General features: G+C 43.4%; 1 protein-coding gene across 2 annotated transcripts; it reads right to left on the bottom strand.

Moving 5' to 3' along the window:
* Positions 1 to 980: 980 nt before the first annotated feature.
* LOC110976531 (NLR family CARD domain-containing protein 4-like) lies at positions 981 to 12464 on the bottom strand. 2 transcript variants are annotated; one of them, XM_022229870.2, is made up of 5 exons: positions 12236 to 12464; positions 9890 to 10072; positions 8704 to 9717; positions 8215 to 8478; positions 4219 to 6023 (listed from the first exon to the last, which is right to left on the bottom strand). In XM_022229870.2, the coding sequence occupies exons 3-4, from the start codon at positions 9445 to 9447 to the stop codon at positions 8446 to 8448; spliced, it is 777 nt and encodes a 258-aa protein (XP_022085562.2). In that variant the 5' UTR covers positions 9448 to 9717; positions 9890 to 10072; positions 12236 to 12464; the 3' UTR covers positions 4219 to 6023; positions 8215 to 8445. The 2 variants fall into 2 exon arrangements, with proteins under 2 accessions (XP_087003252.1, XP_022085562.2); XM_087147126.1 differs by lacking the exons at positions 8704 to 9717; positions 9890 to 10072; positions 12236 to 12464 and having other exon boundaries at positions 981 to 6023; positions 8215 to 8450.
* Between the last annotated feature and the right edge of the window lie 1482 nt (positions 12465 to 13946).

Genomic DNA, 13946 nt, shown 5'->3' with positions numbered 1-13946 from the left:
CTGCGACGAATTATTTCACCTACGGCTATAGCTGAACGTGCAGGACGTAACAGTGTAATTTCCATGGATTAATTTCCAAATGTATCACAATGTAATCACGGAGGAAGGACACCTATGACTGAGCCTAGTTTTTTTTAGGAATCCCAAATCAAAATCATTCATGCATAGATTTTGTAAAAACAGATAATGGGAACTAGTGTATTAAGTTTGATAATATTATTGTACATAGTCTATCATTACAAGCATGCAGGGAAAAAAGCATGTTGTGACGCCGCACTCCTCCGACGAAGGCGAGGGCGCCCTCCTCCTCCTCGAGGCGCGGCGCGTCGGACGGCAAGGCGGAGAGTCCCTGAGCGGCTAGGGACGAGTCCGTTAGTGGTGCACCCTCGCAAAAAGGCCCTGAATATGTCCGCCAAGCTCATTAATAAAAGTTATACACTCAAAATATTCGATATTAGAGAGTCCTGAGAGCCATGAAATTGAGGAATTGGAGAAATATGGTCCCTGTCCCGGACTCTGGGCTTCAAACTATGAGTAATTTGGATGCAGTTGGGTCCGAAGATGGCACTATTTGGCCGTTTTGCAGAGGGATGGTTTTTCAAAATGGCTGCTTCTCTGGGCAGGGACATTTTCTTCATTTTAGGGGTGGTCTGCTTCTGGTGAAAATTTCTCAAAAATTCATTGGTCAACCCCACGAAAATTGAAAGGAAAATGAAAGGGGACATGTCGATCATCGTATTTCTGTGCAGCCTGGACACATGTGAGAGTTGTGAGTATTTTTAAAATTATTGCAAAGTGTGGGGATTTATCATTGCAGTCTATGGAAATTTATTTGTTGCGGAGCACCCTTAGGACCGAAGTATACCGTCCCCCAAGAAAGTTGGCCTTCGTCGAGATGATGGGTAATCTGATTGGTCGAAACTTAGTGACGTAACCCGGACTAGACCTGACTTGAAATAAACTTCTCCTGGACACCTGACTTATTTACAACAATTAATCAGCGGTTAGTTTATTCATCAACACACTCAACCAATATACCAGCAGAGGGCGCTATTAACAGGGAGACTGTGTGATTATACGTGACCGGACTTCGCCCAGAGCAGCGAAAACCACAATTAATTGTGGGCATTCAGTGCCGAATCAGGGACTTTAGCAAGTCTACGGGGCTTATTGCCACGGCTGCACTACACGCAACTCACGTCCCGAGATAGCAATCCGTCCTTGCATCGACCGCAAGCTCCTATCAGGAACTATACCGCACCACCAATCAGCCCCTCAACCTACCGAGCCCTCAACTACACACGCACCGTCACTCGGGATTCAGGCACAGTCACACTAGGCTAGGTGACTTTAACCCTGGCACAGGATTCTTGACCCTTACCTCAGGATCAGCCCTGGATCAGGACGACTGAACCCTGCCTATGCGCGCCTTTTATAGTCTGCTGTGACCAAAGATCGTATAGCGCCGAAGGCGCAAGATGAATAACTCTGCCCAAAAGCTGTAATTTCCATGGGCGCCATTTGAGCAAGTGATACGCCTGCGCAGTTTACATTAATGCTTGGGCGCAGGCTCACCAGGTGCACGTGCCTGCGCCTGCGCATTAATGCCCATTGCGCAGGCGTATCGCTTGCTCAAATGGCGCCTATGTGATTACAACGTTTTACGTGTATTTACAGTGAAGTTCGCCATCTTGCGCCGCTTCGCGGCGCTATACGATCTTTGGCTGTGACCACGTCTGCGTACGCGCTCACGTGACTTTCGCTGCCCAATCGCACTACGCACAAGGCGGAGCCTAAGTGCTGAGCTCGCTTAACACACAGCTATGCACGCCTAACATCTGCCCTCTGGGGGTTAAGGCTATAAGCCAGGCACTCCATGCATGACGTCACTACACAAAATATCACTGCATGAAAACCCATTTACTTAACACAGATATGGTGGACCAACTACGGACTACACTGTAAACATGGAGAAAGGAACAACACGCTCACGACTAGGTCACGTGCACGATGAGTTACAATTGGGTATTCGTACATGGGCAGTTGAACAGAGCCACACGCGTAGTGACGTCATGCACGAAGTGCCTGGCTTTTAGCCTCCCCCATCGTGAATCGCCCGTATTGTGGGCCTACATTCTGTTACAAAGAAGTACAATAGAGTAAGTACAGAAGAAGTACAAAAAATCATGTTTTAAATAAAAAAAAAATTGCTCACAAAGCATGAGGTCAATAGAGAGATTTCACATTAGCGCCGTCTGCGCATATCTGCATCGAAATCGAGGCTCTCTGTGTTGAACTTCGTCGCGCGCGCCTGCGGAGTCCACACACAACGTGGAGTATCCGGTTCGTAAGTGTGACGCCACTTCAGTTTAAACCACGCCCACTGCACAAGATACACGACCATCGCAGGTACGTTAGTTCGCGGTCAATTGTCGTTATTTTTTCTTTTGATTTTACGTGTCAAGTCATCCTGAAAGACTCTTCCACAAAACTTTTCAGCCTGAAAAGTCTGAATTTAACATACCTTTATGTATTTTGTGTCTTGACTCCTTACTTTCAATCGTCTGATCGTATTAAGAATTGAAGCTGACACATACAGCCTCGTTTTCAAACGCGGAAGTGCGCAGATCGACGCTAAAAGCGTCGTATTCGGATCCCTCTATTATGGGATAGAAAACTTTCTTTTATACAATGCTGTTAGGTATGGTCGTACAGTGAGCCTGTACATTCCGCCACCGGCGGAGAACTGTGAAAGATATTGAGCCACAGCAAGTCACTCTTTATACCCAGCAAGAAATGAGACCGAGGGTTACCCCCCCCCCAACATGTCCAATCCCTATACACATTCCGGACTATTGTTACTTAACACATCGCCCCAAGACGTCTGAAAGGAATTCCCCAGATTCCTGCGAGACAATGACCAACACAAAGCGGGGGAGGGGTTCTCTCCGTCTCATACCTTGCTGCATATGTCACTCTTTCATGGGACACGAACACACAACTGCAAGAGGTTGTTTTACTAATCACTACCCTAACCCTTGAGCAGCCTCTGGTGCACTGCTATTGTATGTATCGATTTTTTTGACAAATGTATTGTAGCAGTGCTGGGCTTCCATATGGAGTGTTTTCTTCATTCACAGACTTTCAGCATGGCAAAAAGCCGCCTACTTCGGGCCTCAACGACGTCCGTATCACGAATGCTGATCTCTCTGAGTGACACACATGCGTAAGGGGGTCTTGATATTGTAACAACAGGAAAAAAATTTGGCGCGCGGCGCCTGTAAAGACAGAAACACACAGACCACCAGCGTTGCCCATACCGCGCGCGGAGGGTACATAGGTACGCTTGTGGGCTGATTTTCAGATCATCTATAGGTAAACACAGGTGAGTTGTGTTTCTGTAATGGAATGAGAGTACTGAAGTTCACCACTCCCTATAGATCACTCATTAACCAATTCAGGGAGATCGCATGTAAGTGACTCAGACACATGAAACTTGTCCTGTTCATTCAGTGAGCAGTGACTCAAATGCAGTTGCTGCAGTGCCTTGAAATGCTTCATATGCTTGCACCATGATGCTGCTGTGCCAGCAAGGCTATTATACTTAAGATCCAGTACAACCAATTCGGTCAGATTCGACTTAGCAACATGTTTCACGTCCCGTCCATTTAATGAGCAGTTGCATAAGTGAAGCTGCTTCAGGGCTTTCATGTGCTTCAATTTCTGGCACCATTCTGCTGTATGATCCAGGTTGTTACCCGAAAGATTCAGTGTAGTTACGTTGGCTAGATCACAGAGTGCCTCAATAACATATTTCACACCCTGTCCATTCAATGAACAGTTGCATAAGTGAAGCTGCTTCAGGGCTTTCATGTGCTTCAATTTCTGGCACCATTCTGCTGTATGATCCAGGTTGTTACCCGAAAGATTCAGTGTAGTTACGTTGGCTAGATCACAGAGTGCCTCAATAACATATTTCACACCCTGTCCATTCAATGAACAGTTGCATAAGTGAAGCTGCTTCAGGGCTTTCATGTGCTTCAATTTCTGGCACCATTCTGCTGTATTACCCAAGTTGTTACCCGAAAGATTCAGTGTAGTTAAGATGGCTAGACCAAAGAGTGCCTCAATAACCTTTTTCGCACCCTGTCCATTCAATGAGCAGTTACACAAGTGCAGCTGCTTCAAGGCCTTCATATGCTTCAAATGCTGGACCCATAATAGTGGTTTACTGAGGTTGTTGCCAGAAAGATTCAACGTAGTCAAGTTGCAAAGATTCCTCAATGACTCAATGACATGTTCACTGGATTTATCAGTTAAGCACTGACAAAGGGTTACATGGTGAAGTTTTGTCATTGCACTAATGCCAGTGGTCAAATCCTTAAGACACCTTGTGAAATCACATGATGTAATATTCAGTTTCTTTACTTCAGCAAGGTGAGCCCTGTCACTGTCCTTTGGCTGTACAGCAACACATTTCCAAAAGTAAGTTACCGAGTTGAGACAGTCAGTGTCAATATTTTCAATGGTAACAACGTCAGTTAGAAAGGAACGGATGAATTTCTCAGGAGGCAAGTGTTTAGGCTGGCTTTCACGATAGCAGTGGAGTGCCAAACGGCCTTCTTCTTTTTCATATGACAGGTCTTCCTGACAGCTCTCCAGAAAAATGTTCTGTATCTCAAACGCACATGTTGGTGTACTGACGGGCGCACTCAAACACGTACTTGTCTCACTGACACCACAACAAAAGCGCAACAGAAGATGGTAATCGGAATCCCATCGGCATTTTAACAGAGTCTCATTTACAATCTTCCACAATTTCGTTCTGATGTCCTTCTTTAGATGCTTTCTTTGCAAGTAAAAAGCAGCACAAAAACATTGGACAGTCTTGTCTAGGAACTTCACAACATTCTGAGGTATGAGTCTCTCAAACTCTCTCTCTCTTTTCAAAATGCCGACTGTTAGACTCACATTTCGCACATCCTGCTTGAACCTATTTTCTTTGAAAGTCACAACATGATCTGGAGAACGAAGCCCACTAAGACTAGCCTTGCCAAGTTGATATACAGCATTGAACATTTCTTTCTCTGACACATTTTTCCTTTTGCACAGGAACTGAAACATATTCTTATACTGCAGCGACACTGGTTCTAAGAGTGTGGTCCTTTCTTTATACAGTAAACACATCCAATGAAGAAGCATTGGAGTCTCTGCCAAAGAAACCAAATGGCTGTAGGATACAACTTCTTCTAAAAGCCCCTCGGCCTCGTTGGGTTTCCCAAAATATTTGAACACTTCTATCACATATTGTCTTATGTGTTCCTTTTGGAACCCCGTGACCCTTGTGTTTGTGAATGGTTCCTGAACCAATTCCTTTGTTACCAATGTGTCAAAGTGTGAGGGGCGGGTGCTGACAAGTACAGTGCAACCTCTACACGACTTTCTACTCAGGATTTTCAGTATGGAACCGAATGAGGATTTACTGAGGGGAGTGGTTTTCATCTCATCGAAGCCATCCAACAGAATGAGGACTTTGCGGGGATTCTGTTGGATATATGTCCATAGAGCATTTCTCTCTTTGTTTGGGCATTCAGTTAAGAGTTGGTCGAGAACTGCATCCATAAGATCTGACCCTTCCTTCAATTCACGCATTTCCAATAGGAAGACCAGATCATAATCCTTTAACACACGAATCTTGCCAAATGCCCAATCATATGCAATCTTCTTCAAAATGATGGTCTTTCCTGTACCCGCCAACCCATTTAATACAACAGTACAAATCTGTTCTCCCTCTTCCGTTGTAAGGGGTAAAATATCCTCATAAGATGCATGTGTGCGTTCTGTTGTCCCCTCGCCAGTTATTAACGGTATGTTAATGAATATCTTTGGGATCTTTAGTTTAACACTTTCGTTCCACGGGTTTCCCTCTACAAAGCTACCTTCGTTCAAGTATTTCTTCTGCAATCTCTCTTTCCACTTCCTAGCAGCAGCTCCATATTGAACATCAGATCCTATAGGGCATTCTACAAACAAAATGTCCAAAAAAAGTATTAGGAATTACATTTTCGCCTTCTACAAAGTCTAAAAGCCCAAAGCATGTTCCTCAGTTGCAAACTATATTACATCGAGGCAACAACCCAGGTCTTGTTTGTTGCTAACAAACATAAAAGAGATCTCATCCACTTCAGTGTCGAAGATGTGCACTTTTTAAATGTTTTTACTTATGATCTACCATTCTTAAATGTGGTATGAACTTTACACTTCTTTGAGAGTATATGTATCTTCATTGTTCGGTGCTCCTACGTGTACTTGTTTCTTTCTATGGGGAAACATTCGAAAATCGTTTGCGACAAACTTTAAGTACTATGCTTTGGAATTAACAGTATCATTTTTATTTCTGCCGTGTCCACCACAGATTCGTATTTTGCTTCAGATTTGAATACAACCCACTTGTATATCGATTGTGTGCATCGCTGCAAGAGAAGCACGTGTACATCGACAATATAGGTTCCTGACGTACAAAACAGTTGACCCAACATCTGGAGGTTGCCTTTCGCTAGAGTGTCCATCTACTGGTCTAAACGCAGGCTAATGTGGGGCCGGTGTGGCGGTCTCAGCTGTCTCCCGGTCTCAGCGGTCCCCCTTATCAAATATGGAAAATACGTCACGCCACCTCTGCGCACAACATCGGGAAAGTCATAAAATACGTCACGCCACCTCTGCGCATAACATCGGGAAAGTCATAAAATACGTCACGCCACCTCTGCGCATAACATCGGGAAAGTCGCCCGTTTAACGTCTGGCTATTCAGGAGGGACCGCTGAAACTGGGAGACAGCTGAGACCGACACACTGGGTTTCATCTCATGAACTAATATTTTGAGCGTGGCTACCAGAACGTCATTTTCTCGAAAATATTTCAGAGTGAGACATATGGAGAGACTACAGCGATAAGTAATACGTATACTGGAAACAATTATTGTTAGACTCTGCTATACATTTCCAAAACTTTCATTTGTAATAACGAACAGCTAAAAAACAGTTTCTGCACTTCTTGAAAAATTGCAAATGAAAATTAGCGACATCCACGACTAGGGTAAGATCATTACCCTAGTAATGGATGTCGCTAATTGAAGTTATTATAAATGGACGACATTTCCTTCCACTGATTAAGTTACGTATCTTAAATAGCATACTGGATTGCAGGGGAAGAAGTCGTAAGACGGCGCACTGTGCACGATCCGTTATCTAGCATTTGTGTCATTGCAAGACCAAGGCCACGAGAGAACGTCAGACGCAAATTTGACGAATTTGCCAAAAAGAATGACGATTTGCAGAATGACACGAGTTTGCTGAGGACGATGGTCACGTGTAAAATCGAATAGCTGTGCCAATGCGTGGAATCGACTACTTGCAAACGGGGGAAACACCAAACGAGTGTTCACGACATATTCCGACGAGCTAAAGATTAACCAGTGATTTTCAGCGTTTTTTATACCGCTTTCTTACCGCTTATAACTCATGTTCATAAATTTGTCTTCAGATGACGATTCAGTTTTGTCTAATTTGCCCTTAAGGAAAGAAATACTTAGGGCCTATAGGTATGACCCTTAGGGTAAGAAAACTGCGTTAATTTTAACGTGTACCTACCAATAAGTATCAGAATTGTCTGTGTAAGTTAACTGTAATAAAAAAGTGCGTAAATTAAAGACAGTATACCAGATGTTGAACCCGCAGAAAGCAATTCCCAAATTTATATTTTTGGATTGTGTGCTCCTAAAGTCACTCGGCGTGCTTGATGTCAAGCAGTGAATTTAGGTTTAAGACGGTACGTGTACATCAGGGATATTCGATATATCAAATAAACCCTTGTTGGATTTCTGATATATTTTGAAGAAATAGATATAGGCCTACTGACAAATCCTTGAAGATGCATGCACAGTTCTACATGTACTGAAATTGTAGTCGATACAACGGATGAAACGCGAGAAGAAACTGCACGTTAAGGCGATAGACTAATCCGATTCGACGCCATACTTGCGGTGGCGCCTCGCTCACACACATTTTCAGCTTGACGCGAGCGTGCATTTGGCAAAATCACGACATCCTATTGGTCAAAGAGGCATGGAACGTGCGCATACCACCTGTCCAAGAGGCTTCTAATTCTGGTTGTGGAATTACAGTATACCATGCTTTTATCAAGCAGCATACTCACTATTCATCAGCTCATCAGCAACCTCGGCATACCCCATTTCTGTCAATAATTTGCAGGAAGATTCTCTCTGATTGACATTAACTGGTTGATTGCATCTCCACTTGATAAACACTTCATATATTTGACGACGAACATCTCTGCAATGGTCGGCCTCTAAGTGTGTGACTTCTGCATAGTCGATGCCAAACTTTGAAGCCAGTAATGGCAAATCTTTCGACCTAAACTTTCCAGCTAACATCCACAGAGTATTGTCATCCAATATCCCTGTAAAAGAAATGCAGAGAGTTACAAGAAAGGAGTTGACGAAACACAAATGTTCTGCCACCGCAACTGCATTCCCATAACATGTCATTACCATTTCATCATCAGCCCTTTAGGCGTATGGAACTTGCGCATTACTCACTGACCCAATGTCTAGATGTCATCTTTGAATGACATCCCCTCTATCATCCCCTCTATCTTTGAGAGCATTTTAATCCTGTACATCACCTGTTGCTTCAGGTTGGCTGTTGGATCTGCTTCTTTTCTTTCCTCTCCTGCTGTCCTCTCTATCTTTGCGAGCATCACGGTCATGTAAGTCATCTGTTGCTTCACGTTGGCTGTTGGATCTGCGTCTCCTCTTCCCTTTCCTGCTGTCCCCTCTAGCTTTGTGGATTTCCGGGTGCTGTACATCATCTGTTGCTTCAGGTTGGCTGTCGGATCTGCTTCTTTTCTTTCCTTTCCTGCTGTCCCCTCTATCTTTGGGAACATCAGGGTCCCGTACATCATCTCTTGCTTCAGGTTGGCTGTTGGATCTGCTTCTTTTCTTTCCTCTCCTGCTGTCCTCTCTAGCTTTGTGGGTTTCCGGGTGCTGTACATCATCTGTTGCTTCAGGTTGGCTGTTGGATCTGCTTCTTTTCTTTCCTTTCCTGCTGTCCCCTCTATCTTTTGGAACACCAGGGTCCCGTACATCATCTTTTGCTTCACGTTGGCTGTTGGATCTGCTTCTCTTCTTTCCTTTTTTGCTGTCCTCTCTATCTTTGGGAACATCAGGGTCAGGTACGTTATCTCTTGCTTCAGGTTGGCTGTTGGATCTGCTTCTTTTCTTTCCTTTCCTACTGTCCACTCTATCTTTGTGAGCATCAGGGTCATGTAAGTCATCTCTTGCTTCAGGTTGGCTGTTGGATCTGCTTCTTTTCTTTCCTTTCCTACTGTCCTCTCTAGCTTTTGGAACATCAGGGTTCCGTACATCATCTGTTGCTTCAGGTTGGCTGTTGGATCTGCTTCTTTTCTTTGCTTTCCTGCTGTCCACTCTATCTTTGGGAACACCAGGGTCCCCGTACATCATCTGTTGCTTCAGGTTGGCTGTTGGATCTGCTTCTGTTCTTTCTTTTTCTTTTTTTGCTGTCCTCTCTATCTTTGTAAGCATCAGGGTCAGGTACGTTATCTGTTGCTTCGGGTTGGCTGTTGGATCTGCTTCTCCTCTCCTCTCTTCTGCTGTCCCCTCTATTCATGTTGGAGATCCTGTTAGGAAATGAAAAAGACTAAGTCTTTTCGAGAATTACAGCAAAGAAAGTTCATGTAGGCCTGCATGTATCTTATTCATAAAACACATCTGAATACTTTGTAACGGTCATTGCTTTGGGTGCCTTTTTGTCTTGTAAACTAAATACATATAAAAACATTTATACTTTACCTCTTAATAGAAATCGTTGTATTGATCCACTTTCATTCCAACCCAACCCCATCCCCATGGCTGTTGCACACCTCCAAAACTATACTCTGCATGTATTAACAGAAAAGGCACAGACGGCTTGCTTGTAACATGACGTTTCTTGTTCCAGGAAAGAACTTTGGCCTAATTTAACGGCGAATCTGTCTGTAACCGAACAGAGAAGAGCAGAAACAATGTGAGGCGAGTGGAACAGATTTGTTTATTTACAGAATACTCCAAAAAGAGTAATATCTACTGTATTTTATTTGATCTTAGAAGAATCTTTCTGAATATGGATCCTAGCCATGCTTAAGCGAGACAATCCAGTCTTTATAATGGGATCAATGTTCAGGCCACATTACACTGCGTGATGAGAGTTGTTGCACTCGGCGGTGACGGTTGTTACGCGGCGCAGTAAGTGTTGTTCAGGTGCCACTCAACCTCGACCCCGCGGGCTGCGTGCGCGTTCCTTCACGAGCCCTGGTCGTGCAGAATACGAAAATGACGCTGACTATTCAAGATGAATATACAAAAGCATAAAGCCAATCGTGCGCCAATTTCAAATGCTGCACGCTCGCGCCCACGTATTCTCGACGGGTAAAGCTGCGTCACGTGTAAACACATTGACTAAAGTCCAAATTTATATATCCCAATTTCTGACAAGATATTTCTCTTCAGGTCAAGCAATTTTTTAATTTCTTTAAATTGATATGCTAGTAAAAAAAATTACAAAAGCATTTTGAGGTGATACTTAAGGAAGTAAACGAAAGAAAAATAATCACAAGTTCTAAAAACTTAATGAAAATAAAATTTGTAATAAAGTTTTTGCACAAGATTTTCCCTACCGAGAATTCTAGAAACGGTTACTTTCAGATGTCAAATATCGGGCTAGGCTATATTAAAATGGGCTTGGTGACTTCCTGTGGTCATTCATTAACTTCTTGTGATCATTCCCAAAAAGAACGAAAATTGGAGCCTGTCATCAGAACAACTCTCATCGCGCTGTGAAACAACTTTGTTAGTCATGACATAAATAGCACAATAGACAATTAAGTGATTATTCTTACTTCAGAAAAGTCAGAAAAAAACAACTTGAAAGTTTCTCAGGTGTTCAAGACACAGATCAAGTTCAAATTTACTAATTTAAGAGCCTAACTGATGACTTCTGAAAATGTTTCTCTGCAGAGTTGATCCCCCCTTAGAACAGTCGTGACCCAACGCCATTTGAAAATTTCTGCCTAATTACCCCGCGGCAAACCTTTGCCCAACATTTTCAGAAATACAGGCTGACCCTGGCAGTCGTTCTGGTAGCTTCCACCCTTCTGTTTTACAAACCCTCCAGTCCACGCGCCGCAAAATATAAGAGAGAATATTTTACAGCATGTAAATCGTGATTTGGTCCTTATATCCCTCCATCCTGTCTGGGTCAAAGGTTACGAATACGCCAAACCTGTCAGGAAACCATACATGTACATGTACATACATGTACATGTATGTACATAACATAACACTAAAACACCAGTGAAAAGGGTTGCTGTAGTCGTCTGATAACATCTGGGCAAGTTCATATAGCATGGGTCAATTCTTTTGACGAGTCTTCACGTCGAGACCATGTCTCATACTGTGAAGCAGCACCAGAATGGCTGGAGCAACACAAGAAATCTGAACTGAAGTGAACTGGAACTTCCAGCTTGCTTGTTGTTATGCACCACCAAAGAAAATAACATAGGTCAGCAAAATCTTGAAAAATAAGGCAGCTTTTTGAGCACAAACCAATGTAACACTGAGCCTTTATCCAATGGTAACATAAAATTTCAAAAGGCAGCAGATTAAGCTTTTTATAGAGAAACAAAAAGTGAAAAACTAATAACAAAAGGTTAACTTCGACAAAAGTTGCATCTTTAAAAATAGCACTTCTCATTTGCAGAGATCCTTAAAAACAGTGTTTTTAGGTTGTCTGAGGCACAGCATGAAATCAACCTGCTTGACGTACATGACGTCATGATGAAGTATACTGGTGCCATAAAGATTGAATATATCACAAAACAAAATCCATCAACAAAACGATGCGTCATTTTACAACGCACGCGAAAACAGTAACCACTTGTTGATACGGCTTGCCAAACAAAGTCTACCTACGGTAGGATCGTTACGAACAAAATGGAAGCCTTTGGTATATGTAACGTACATGTACATGTACGTGCACTTTGACCTATTCACGTGTTTTGATCAGTTTCGTTGGGGGATGCTTTCACCAACCATGCAGGAAGGAAAAGACTCCGAGCCCCCAAAGTTTTTTAAAATGGCGACGAAAACTTGACAAAATACCTTATTGACGCGTTACTGGCTTTGCTGTTTTCTAACGACGAACTGTTCTGACTTCTGCTGTACGTACTCATGATCATTTCACGGACAGTAAATCGAGGAAATTATCCCAGACGGTGGTCGACGGGTCCCACTCACTCGCCAGCAGAGTGAATTTTTTAGGCATGCATATGGGTCACTGCGTTTGACCCTGGTCTTTGACTGAGGGGCCGTCCCACATTCCAAGGGGGGCAGGGCAGGGTCGCTCGTCTCCCAGCGCCCGATTGGCTACATTGTGTGCAGCCTGTGACCGCGAGGTTACTTCCTGTTAGCGAAGCGTTATTTATTTTTTACGTATGGCCTTGGTACAATCACCAATTCTGGATTAACAAATAAAGTGCAGTGAGAATATTTTCAGCAATGCGGAAGAAAAAGAAAACATGGAATTGCGAACGGCTGCTTGTGTAACACATTGAGCGAGCTTGCACACCTGGCATGAATTTACCCACAATGCTTTGTGCGTCGTTAGCCATGACCCCTGTGACGTATTTCCTTCACTAAAATCTGCGCAAGGCCATCGACCACTTCCGGTTCAGCGAACCAGCCTGGCTCTCTCTTCTTTGCCGGTGAGGGTGCAGTTCATTTCCATGTGGTTGCAGGCCGATACATAAACTGCCATAGCCAACAGTGATAAATTCCTGAATTTGAAAAATTCAAGAAAAGTACCCAGAAGTTTCTCAGGCGTTCAAACTGCGCATCAAATTAAAGTTCATGTAAGATTCTTCATTTTTTTTTTTCGAAAGGAATGTCGTCCTTAGAAAGCAGTCGTGAAGCCCCTCGCCATTTTGAAAAAGCGATGCCTACACTTCTCGGAAAATGTACCATTTTCAGGAACTGATCGTGATTTCTTTCAAATCTCACTCAGACACAAGCTGGCATTCCTTTTGGTTGACTAAACCTGTCTCTTCTGCAAATCGTCAAATTGCTGGCCTGCACCCAATTTGATCCATTTCGTTGATTATCGGGTAGTCTAATTGTATTGCCTCTTTCTGCAGATTTCGTCGTACGAAACACAATTCTAAAAAAAAATCCCGCTTTTTCATTTTGCCTTCACAACTTTGACCGTTTTTACCACGCCGATGTTTTCTGAGCGTATAACGGACGATTTGGTTCGACCGCTGGCGGTTTCCACAACAAAATGTGGACAATCAGCTGGCTAAAAACACGCTACTGTCCACGCATCAAAACTCTTCCGTATACAACTTGAAGGGAAAGCTATCTCCACCTAGTGACAGGAAAAGTACTCATCGGCTAGCAACGGTCCAAGCGATTAAGTCATTTCTCTTCAAACCAAAGCATGCGTCTCTAATCTGTTTCATACTTTATTACTTTTGCCTGGGAAATTTGCTACTACCAAAAATGCCCGGGTCTCGAACTTTCCGATTGAACGTTTAACTGCATCTCCCTGACACCAACTTGAAGTTTCTCCCTGACACCAACTTGAAGTTACAGCCATGCCCAATCCTTTCGGACGTCCTATGCCAAACGCGGCACACCTAGTACGGAGGATGACTTACGACAAGCCTTGAAGACCGTCATTAAGGAAACCATCAACTTCCACCTTACAAAGTTCCCGCAAAACTTGCCCTGCGGTGGACGGTGCACCGCAAGGGACATCACAGTTATTTAAAAATAAACAACATGCCTACAGATTAACCTAAAGAATGAAACCACC

The sequence above is a fragment of the Acanthaster planci genome, linkage group LG16, assembly GCF_054643075.1.
Source record: "Acanthaster planci isolate LZ-2023a linkage group LG16, COTS_SCS, whole genome shotgun sequence".
Lineage (NCBI taxonomy): Eukaryota > Metazoa > Echinodermata > Asteroidea > Valvatida > Acanthasteridae > Acanthaster > Acanthaster planci.
This window is presented reverse-complemented; position numbering and strand designations above follow the sequence as displayed.